The 9,956-nt window shown below is 53.4% G+C and overlaps 1 protein-coding gene across 1 annotated transcript in view; it reads right to left on the bottom strand.

Annotated features, from left to right (window-relative positions):
* Positions 1-9,956, bottom strand: part of Cul7 (cullin 7) — a 16,212-nt gene extending 6,256 nt beyond the window's left edge. The window contains exons 1-14 of the mRNA XM_013019096.1: positions 9,903-9,956; positions 8,529-9,110; positions 7,939-8,090; positions 7,323-7,823; positions 6,458-6,596; positions 6,170-6,366; positions 5,704-5,935; positions 3,925-4,159; positions 3,732-3,837; positions 2,403-2,630; positions 2,088-2,178; positions 1,178-1,346; positions 896-1,001; positions 553-648 (exon numbers count right to left, since the gene is read on the bottom strand). Coding sequence (XP_012874550.1) covers positions 553-648; positions 896-1,001; positions 1,178-1,346; positions 2,088-2,178; positions 2,403-2,630; positions 3,732-3,837; positions 3,925-4,159; positions 5,704-5,935; positions 6,170-6,366; positions 6,458-6,596; positions 7,323-7,823; positions 7,939-8,090; positions 8,529-9,102 — 2,826 coding nt within the window. The 5' untranslated portion in view covers positions 9,103-9,110; positions 9,903-9,956. The remainder of the gene's footprint in view (positions 1-552; positions 649-895; positions 1,002-1,177; positions 1,347-2,087; positions 2,179-2,402; positions 2,631-3,731; positions 3,838-3,924; positions 4,160-5,703; positions 5,936-6,169; positions 6,367-6,457; positions 6,597-7,322; positions 7,824-7,938; positions 8,091-8,528; positions 9,111-9,902) is intronic.

Genomic DNA, 9,956 nt, shown 5'->3' with positions numbered 1-9,956 from the left:
CACACACACACACACACACACACACACACACACACACACACACACACACACACACACACACACACACCTGTTTTCAGTTGCCCACAGCTAAGACCCAGTCACAAGATTTGCAACTGTGTTGAGGCTCAGGGCTGGGACAAGGCTTAGTGGCAAAGCACTAGCCTAGTGTGCGTGAAGCCCTTGGTGCCTCGATCAATTGCAACAAAATATATATGTATATAAAATATATATGTATATACTACTTATATATACATACATATGTATATATATATATATATATTTACACACATAAACTGCTGGGCTCTGGTGTGCAGGCCTATAATACTAGCTACTCAGGAGGCTGAGATCTGAGGATCACAGTTTGAAGCCAGCCCAAATAGGAAAGTCTTTATCTCCTATGTATCACCAAAAAGCCAGAAGTAGTAGAGTGCTAGCCTTGGGGACCAAAGCTCAAGGACAGCACCCTGGCCCTGAGTTCAAGACCCAAGATTGGCACAAAAAAATATATATATGACCCATACCCAGAAGCCAAACCACACCCTCTGGCCCCACCTGCTGGCAGCGCTTTATACGGATCTGGATGATGGGCCAGAAGCGAGTGAGGTTCTCCAGGAGGGTCACCCGGCTGGCACAGGGCATCACGTTCACCTGGAAAGGGACAGAAGATGGAGGGCCAGCTTCAGCCCCCATGTGCCTCCCTTCTCCACTCCTAGGACATAAGGCTTCTGACAGGCGGCCCCTAACACGGCCCCTAACGCCACCCGACTGCTCGCAGCCTGGTGCTGTCACCCAGGCACAGAAGAAGGACTCCTTTCTATGGGGTTAAGACAGGACATTAGGCGCTTGAGGCAGATTCTGAGAGGGGTGGGCTAATGACACAGGAGACCCCTCCTACCGAGTTGAGTTCCGTGTTGAGAGTACTGGCGCTGTCCCCACCGCACACCACCACCCGGGCTGGCATGTAGCTTGAGTCCTCACGGGCCACCAGCAGAGTGAGCTTCCTGGGAGTGAAGGAGGAGAAGCCTCTGGAAACCGGAACCTGTTGTATGCATGCAAACAAGAGCCCAGGGGACTCTCTGGCCAAATATAGAGGGGTGATGTTTCCCCAAGACACAATAGGGAAGTCACAAGCAGGCACAGGTGTGAGGAGGTATGTGCGCATGTGCAGAAGCTTTACCTGACTAGGACACCACGACGCATGTGCAAGGTGATGTGGTGAGACCCTGCACTGCCCTTTGACTCCCAGTATGTCTTGGGGTTGCGGTCTGTTAGCTTGCAGGCACGGTGTGGGTTGGAAGACACTTCCACCTTCTCCCAGCATTTGTCCTTCAATTCCATATTGGAACCTAGAAGTGAGTGGAAAGAAAAAAGGGTCACAGCCTGCTAGGTTATAAAGGTATAAAGGAAGCTTGGCACCAGCGGCTCAACATGTAATCCTACTAAGGAGGCAGAGGTTTTTTGGTTGTTGTTGGTCATGGGGCTTGAACTCTGGGTCTGGGCGCTGTCCCTTAGTTCTTCAGCTCAAGGAGAGTGCTCTACCACTTGAGCCACAGTGCCACTTCCAGTTTTCTAGTTGTTTATTGGAGACAAGAGTCTCATAGATGTTCCTGCCCTCACTGGCTTTGAACCACCATCCTCAGATCTCAGCCTCCTGAGTAGCTAGGAGTACAGGCATGAGCCACTGGCACCTGGCTAGGAGGCAGAGATGCAAGGATCTTAGTTTGAAGTCAGTCGAGGCTGATAAAATCCAAGAGACTTATTATTTTTGTGTGTGATGGTACTTAGCTTTTTCACTCAAGGCTAGTACTTACTACTTGACCCACACTTCCACTTTCAACTTTTTTGGTGGTCAATTGGAGATAAATCTCTTTTGGACTTTCTTGTCTAGGCTGGCTTTGAACTGCTATCCTCAAATCTCACCCTCTGGAGTAGCTAGGATTACAGGCGTGAACCTGCAAGGCCTGTGAACCTCCAAGAGACTAACCTACAATTAATCACCAAAAAGCCCCAGAACTGACACACAAAATAGTGCAACAGGGAGATGGTATAGGGTGGGGGTGCTGAGCAGCTGGGGAGGAGGCTCAAACCTTGGCATAAGTATCTGAGGAACACATCAAAAAAAGGGATCTTGATGGGGCGGTGGGTTCGTCTGTGGTCTTCGATCTGCCCCAGCACTATCTGCAATGGGAACATCAGAGGAAGCAGGTCTGGGGGCTGAGAGGGGAACAGGGAGAAACATGGAAACACAGAGGGAGCAAAGGCCAAGCAGCAAGGGGAGGCGGAGGAAGGTGGGAATTCCAGGCTCACTGGAGTCACTGCTGCCACCAGTTGCAGAAGCGCATCCCCGTCCCTGCCATGGCTTAGGTCCCAGATTCTTACATAGCGCTGCCCTTCCCCCTGACCTGGATGCAGCCACCCAGTATGTTGGTGGTGAGCTTCCGGTAGAGGTGGGCATGCTTCTCACACTTGAACACCATGTCCCGTAGCTCCTGAGCCATCTCCAGCTTTCCCAGGTGCTTTTCTAGGGCCTTGGAGATGGCATCTCGGGCCCCCAGCTGGTTCAGCACCACAGCATAGTCCCTGCTCACTGAGGTCAGGTGGTGGAGGAAGAGGATCAGTTCCTGAAGCACCTGGGAAGGGGCATGGTAGGGGTAGTGAGTATGGGGGCAGGCGTGGGATACAGGGGCATGTACAGTGGCGCATTCCTATGGTGGGCTGAGTGCTAGGGTGCGGTAGGGAACAAGACAGGGTGAGGAAGTGAAAAGAGAGGGATGGGGAGACACCGAGAACCAGGTGCAGTTAGGAAGGCACAAGGGAAGAACCAAGGGGTTCTGCCATTCTGGGATTCTTGGCTACTGAATATATTGAGAAGATGTGCAAAGAATCATGGGTTGTCCCATTCAGGCCCAGCTGTCCCCAGAGCTAGTTGGTAGGCTGTGTTCTGAGGGGACTCAGAGGGACTGCATTTCTAAGTGGATCCTCAGTGAGACCACTTCAGAAACTAACAGCCAAGGGTGTGGATACCTACTGTCACCATGACCCTGTTTCTCTGGGCTCTTCCAGAGCCACATGCCCAGGCTCTCCTGTAACTCTTTTTTTTTTTGGTCTGGTCATGGGGCCTGAACTCGGGGCCTGGGTGCTGTCCCTCAGCTCTTCAGCTCAAGGCGAGCGTTCTATCACTTGAGCCACAGTGCCACTTCCGGCTTTTTTTTCTTTTTGCTTATGTGGTGCTGGGGAATAGAACCCAGGGCCTCATGCATGCAAGGCAAGCGCTCTACCACTGAGCCACCTTCCCAGCCCCGTCCTGTAACTCTTACAGTGGATTCTGGTATGTGATCGACCCCTCTGCCCTTCCCCACTTCCTTTCCCATCCTCCTACAGGCAAAAAAAAAAAAAAGCCACTGGAGCTCTTATTCATAGTTGCACAAGAAAACATAAGACACAATAATTAATAATACAGTGGAAGCAATAAGGGGTGGAGGGTATTGAGAAACCAGAAATCAGGTGGAGCACAAATTCCCCACGGATACCTTGTTAAGAGTGTTTCGATTTGTGAACCATGTGAATGTATTACCTATTTAAAAAAATAAAATTTTGTTTTAAGAGCAAGACTTCAACCAAGAGCACAAAGGCTCTGTCATACCCTCCAAGCCTTGCTCCAGAGCTGTGCCTAAGAGGCTGACCTTGTGTCTTCCCCCTCCCAGTATCTCCCAGAAACAGGCCAAAGGTACCTCTCGGTCAGTGTTGGGGGACCGCAGGCAGACCATGCAGGCGTCCATGGCTTCATGCCACGGAAGTAGCAGCGCCTCAGAAAAGTCCACCAGCTGAGTTAGGATTCTGGAAGGCAAGGATGGAAAAGGGAGAGAGCTGTGCAGCTGGCCCGAGGTCTGCTTTGCCCAGCCTTACGCCTCACCAGTCCCTCACCTCAGTGCAGTCAGGTGCAAGGTCTTGTTGGTGGCCGGAGTGTCGAGGCTTTGCATCAAGGCGAGGAAGGGCTGGGGCTGCCGCTGGAGCTGCAGCAAACATGGCTTCACCTCATCCTCCCGGCATCCCTTGGAGCTGAGGGCTCGCTCCAGAGCCACAAGGAGATTCCCAGCAGGACCCAAACCCTCCACAAGAGACTGCAGGGCAGGGCTGGGGCTCTGAGGGGGTTCTTTTACTATAGAAAGATGGACATTGAAAGAGAATTGGCCATTCTTAGTGATCAAACGTTCAAAAAGGATAAATTGATAAACTTTTTCTCTAGTTTATCTTAAAAATAATTTTTTTTCTTTTGATGCTGGGATAGATTTTCAAAAAACAAAACAAAACTCTGTTGGAGGCTGGGCACTGGTGGCTCACGCCTGTAATCCTAGCTACTCAGGAGGCAGAGATCTGAGGATCAAGGTTCAAAACCAGGCAGAAAGGTCTCTAAGACTTACTTCCAATTGACCAGCAAAAAACTGGGAGTGGAGGTATGGTTGAAATGGTAGTGGGCCAGCCTTGAGCAAAAACTGCAACAAGAGCATGAGGCCCTGAGTTCAAGCCCCAGTACCAGCACACAAAAATCTGCCAGGCAGGGTCTGGTGGCTCACGTCTGTAATCCTAGCTACTCAGGAGCCTGAGATCTGAGGACTGCTGGATTCAAAGCCAGCCAGGGCAGCAAAATCTGTGAGACTCTTATCTCCAATTAACCACCAGAAAACCGGAAGTGGCACTGTGGTTCAAGTGGTAGAGTGCTCACCTTAAGCTGAAGAACTCAGGAACAGTGCCCAGGCTCACAGCCCCACAATCGACAGAAAAAAAAAAAAGATCTGCCAGGTCAGGCTGGGAAGGTGGTAGAGTGCTTGCCTTGCATGCATGATGCTCTGGGTCCAATTCCTCAGTACCACATACACAGAAAAAGCTGGAAAGTGGTGCTGTGGCTCAAGTGGTAGAGTGCTAGCCTTGAGCAACAGAGGCTCAGCGACAGTGTCCAGGCCCTGAGTTCAAGCTCCAGGACCAACAACAACAAAAAAAACCTGCCAGGTATTAGTGGTTCACACCTGTAATCGGCTACTCATGGTCTGAAGCCAGCCTAGGCAGTAAAGTCCATGAGACTCTTGTCTAATCAACCACCAAAAGATGGAAGTGGAGCTATGGTTCAAGTGGTAGAGCACTAGCCTTAGCAAAAAGCTCAGGGAGAATGTCTAGGCCCTGAGTTCAAGCCCCAGGACCAGCACATAAAACAAAAATCTGTTGGAATTTTCTGACTTTTATGCCCATTGTTCTTTCATTGTGTTCTGCATTCTGAGCCGAGACTACGTTGCCCAGGCTGGTTTAGAATTCCTGGGCTCAGGAGCCGGGATGGCTTAGTTGTGGAGTGCTTTGCCTAGATACATGAAGCCCTGGGTTCCATTCCGCAGTACCATCTACACAGAAAAAGCCAGAAGTGGTGCTGTGGCTCAAGTGGTAGAGTGCTAGCCTTGAGCAAAAGCAGCTCAGAGACAGGGCCCTAAGTTCAAGCCCCAGGACTGGCAAAAAAAGTAAAATCCTGGGCTCAAATAATCTCCTACTTCGCTCTCCTGAGCAGCAGGGACTACAGGCACACAGCTTTCCTCTTTCCTCCTCTGAGTTTTGGATCTTTGCCAAAGCATCATCTCTCTCAGATAATATCACCCTACAGTTAGCAGAGTCCCCTACCATTTAAACACCCGCTGGAAGGCAGGCCTGCTCAGCACCTACCTTCCATTTTGTCTGTGTCTTCGGATTTCAGAGGCTGCGCTTGGGCTCCCAGAAGGGTTGGGTAGGCTGGGGGCCTTGCCAGGGCCTCGGGCCCATACCTCCTGTAGATCCGGCAGTTGAATAGGTCCCTGAGGGCACTGTCATCAAGTCGCCGTGGCAGAGCCACAAGCAGCTCCTGAGCCAACTCAATGGGCACAGCCAGTTCAGGCAGGATCTCTTCATTCAGAACATGCTATCAGGAAGAAGGTGTCAGTCAGCAGCAGCCCTCGCTCAGAGGTAGGATTGGGGGAATCTCTATACCCATGCTCCTCTCCAAACCTCTCATAGCTGGCTCCTCCCACACAGCTCCTCTGAACATTCCGGACCCCTCTTTCCAGCAGCTCTGACCTCCAGTTCCCCTCAGAGCCTTGCGAATGCGATGACCACCCAGCCCTGGAAGTAGTGTCTGCAGCCTCGGAGGCTCTACCTCCCCATCCATGTTGTCCTGAAGGAGCTGGACAACCTCCTGCCGATCAGAGCTCTCCAGCTTCCTGACGAAGAAGAGGAGCTCCCACCATTCCGCCTGGGTCAGGTGTTCACTCTCTTCGGCGTCTTCTTCCTCAGGCAGCACATAAGGCACCGCACAGAGCTCCATCATGGGCTTCCAGTGCCAGGAAGGCAGGGCTGGGAAACGACACACAGTCCTGCCACTGCCTACTGCCAGATGACTGCCCCTCCCCATCCCGGCTGACCCCTGCTTGCTCCCAGCACTCACCTCCACCCAGAGCTCCACTGACCACTGCTCCGTGGAACTCATCAGCCTCAACCACATCCTCAATGTCTTCTTCAAAGCCCAGGATTTCCAGCATGTGCCAGTGTACCCAGTAGGTGCGGCCCGTCGACTCCCACAACACCTGACAGTCAGGGCAAAACAGGAGGGAAGTGGAAGAGAGGGCTCAGTGGTGACGGTTTATGCCCCAATGCTAAGGACAGCCTGGGGAGGGAGTGACCCCTCCCTAGCAGGTTTGGAAAGACCCCCAAATGGCCAAACACTGACCTATGGGAAACACGTACCCACACCAAAGGAGCCCTTTCTCTTCTAGGATGTGCTGGGCTCAGCCTCTCAGCCTACCGTCGATGGCATAGGAGCCCACACTCCATCTGGCCTCAAGCACCCCATCACCCCAATCCTGACCTGTGCAGGGCTCTATTTTTTTAATTTTTTGTCAGCTCAGAGACTGAGTGCTGTCCCTGAGCTGTTTTTGCTCAAGGCTAGTGCCCTACCACTTTGAGCCACAGTTCTACTTCAGTTTTTGATTGGTTAATTGGAGATAAAAGTCTCACAGGGACTTTTCTGCCCAGGTTGGTTTTGAACCACGATCCTCATATCTCAGCCTCCTGAGTAGCTAGGATAACAGGCATGAGCCGCCACTGCCCAGCCTTTGTAGAACTCTTAATGACACCACTTTCTTCCCGGTCTGAGCCTCCTCTATGCCTCAATAGTCTCTGTTCTCCAACTGGTGCCTTTTTACCACCTGATCTTACTGAGAATTTGTTCCTTGGGTGGCCCACCAGAGTCTCGCTGCTGTGTAGAAGGCTCAGGCGAAGCTTCATCAGAGCCCCAAGGCTTGTTCTCTCACCTGCACAGGGGGCACACCATTGTTGCTCTGCCGGAATTCACCCTCGTCTCCAGCACTGATTTCCTCATAATTCTCCAGCATCCGCACTCGCATCCCCGGCTGCAGCATGTCCCGCACATACAACGCATAGGTATTGCTGCTTGCAAACTCAGTGGGAGGGCGAAACTGCCTCGACCGCCTGAAGAAGCGATGGGCCTGGAAGGGTGCGGCCCCTGGGCTAGCATCTTCAGCCGGAGGCCGGAAGATGGAATAGGGGGCCCGCGGTGAGCTTCCTGGTTTGCTTGAGGCCCAGTCCCAGCGCATGGCCTGTACCAGCTCCGAGATCAAGGTGCCCATGGCCATACTGAATTCCAGCTCCAGCTGACCCCTCTCCACACTCAGTTCTTCAGGAGCAGGGTTGTTCTGGGCTCCTGCCTCCCCTGTATTGTCATTCAGCTGATCCAGGAGGGAGGTGACATGCAAAAAGTGCTTCACCAGGGAGAAGAGCAGCCTTCCCGGGAGCTGTGGGATACAACCCATTTTGGCTTCAGCCCCTTTCCTCAGTGCTCTGTGCCGAGTACAAAGCCTGGCCCTTCACTCTTGTTCAGTTTCCCCCAACCCATTCCCCACAAGATACCTGTGGCAGCTGAATGCCCTCGAAAGACATAGGATGTTCGGAGAGAGTGGCCTGTGCAAACAGGGCTAGCAGAGCACAGCGGCTATCAAAATCCAGGTGTTTCTCAATGGCCTCTTGCTGACTCAATGACAGAAGGATCTGGGTCCGGGTCCCTGTAACCCACATCCCAATCAGTAACTGCTCTCTGCCCTCCTTCTTCCAAGGCATCCTAGACTGTGTACAGTTCCTTCACCAGCACTCAGTGGGAATGACATATTTGTTGATTTGCTTCAAACGCCAAAGTTTACTATCTTATTCATACACACACATGCACACACACACACACACAATCTGCAGTAGTCAAAACTCTAAACTTCTTTTGGACAGAAAGCCAATTAATTAATATAAGGTTCTTGAAGATGCAGACTGTCCTTTCTGCACACATGCTCCCAACCCCATTCCCCCACCCACTTCTTACAAACTCTACAAGAAAGGCAATAGAATCATTTACGTACTGATGAGGTCAGAGGCTCCTGCCACAGTGTCCTGTGTGTCCCTGAGCTGACCCAGCCCCTCTCTGGCTCTCCCTTCCTCCCCAAGCTGCCCCTCACCAGCATCATGGGAGGACAGGGCTTGTATCATCCGGCCTGCGCTCCAGCGGACCTGGTAATCCGGACTACTCAGCATGTGCATGAGCAAGTCCAAGACCCTTGGGTCTTTGAAGACCCCGGTGAGGGGCTCGATGCTGGCATAGGCGCTGAGCACATGGACAGTGTGAAGCAGAGGAGCAGGAGGCATGGTGCCCACACACTCCTCCAGCTGCCGGAGAGCCCTCTGAATCAGGGACTTCACGTCTGTCTCCATCTCCCCCAGCACAGATTTGTCCAGGGCCCCAGCCTCTGCTGCAGATTCTTGAGAAGGCCCAATGACTTGGCCATCTTCACCGAGCATCTTGTGGCAGTTGGCATAGATCTCATCATCAGACATCCATAGCAGGATGTGCTCGGCCTTGCAGTCCACTTGACCCGAGTCCCCATCGTCTCCACGCCTGAGAATGAGCCAGCGGATCTGGTACTCAGGGTGTCCATCATGGCCCACCCGCTGTCGGACCAGCTCATCAGGATAGGCATGGAGGCCGGGCCCCAGGGGCACCCTGAATTCCCTGTAGCGCAGTTCCCCCACCATCCTGGTACCTGGGGCAACACAAGGATAAGAGAACAGGCAAGCTAGCGTGAGAGGGAGGTCAAGAAATCAAGGACATCCAGGAGTTGGGGAAGCAAATGTGGCAACAGCTGTTGCGCTGGGTGGGGAAAAGCTGGGCCCAGAAGTCGCACGATGTTACTACTACTACTACTACTAACAAGGCCAGGCAGAGGAACTTCGTACTGTTTGTTCTCAGAACAAAATTTGGGGGCCAAAAGGAGGGTCTCCAAGGTCTGCAGCTTGGAATGGGTTGATCTGGAGAGCTAGGGGGCCAAGGCGGTTATGAGGTGACTCTCAAGGCCTTGAGGCGGGCAGCAGCAGAAGCAGCAGCAGAGGTGCGGGTGGAGGCAGAGGCGATGTTTCAGGCTCGGGGAGAGAGATCCGGAGTGTGCGGGAAAGGGTGCTATCTCTAAAAATGGAAGTACTGGGGATCCCGAGTGGCAGGACAAGCGACCCGGAGCACTCATGGTGGCGTGGAAATGAGAGGCGCGACGCGCGACGGAGTGGGAGGAGGGGGTGGGGAGCCGGAGGCGCCCAGGACCCGAGCCACTGGAGCAGGGGGGCTAGGGGTGCCGCCGCAAGGCCGGGGAGAGGTGCACAGGAGCCCCCGAGGGTGAGGGCGCGAGGCTCGGTGGACCTGAGCAGCCCAGGGCCTGCGCCGCGGGGTGGGGTGGGGGGCTAGGCCCAATAAAGGAGGACCCCCAGGCAGGCGGGGTGGGAAAGGGGATGCGAGGCCGGGGGCGCGGGGTAGGGGCAGGGAGCGGCGGCGGGGCCCGGGCCACCTCAGAAGTCCGCCGGGGTCCTGGCGCGAGGCCTGTCCTTCGCACAGCTAGGGC

Source organism: Dipodomys ordii, unplaced genomic scaffold (assembly GCF_000151885.1).
Source record: "Dipodomys ordii isolate 6190 unplaced genomic scaffold, Dord_2.0 Scaffold44, whole genome shotgun sequence".
In the NCBI taxonomy this organism is placed as follows: domain Eukaryota; kingdom Metazoa; phylum Chordata; class Mammalia; order Rodentia; family Heteromyidae; genus Dipodomys; species Dipodomys ordii.
This window is presented reverse-complemented; position numbering and strand designations above follow the sequence as displayed.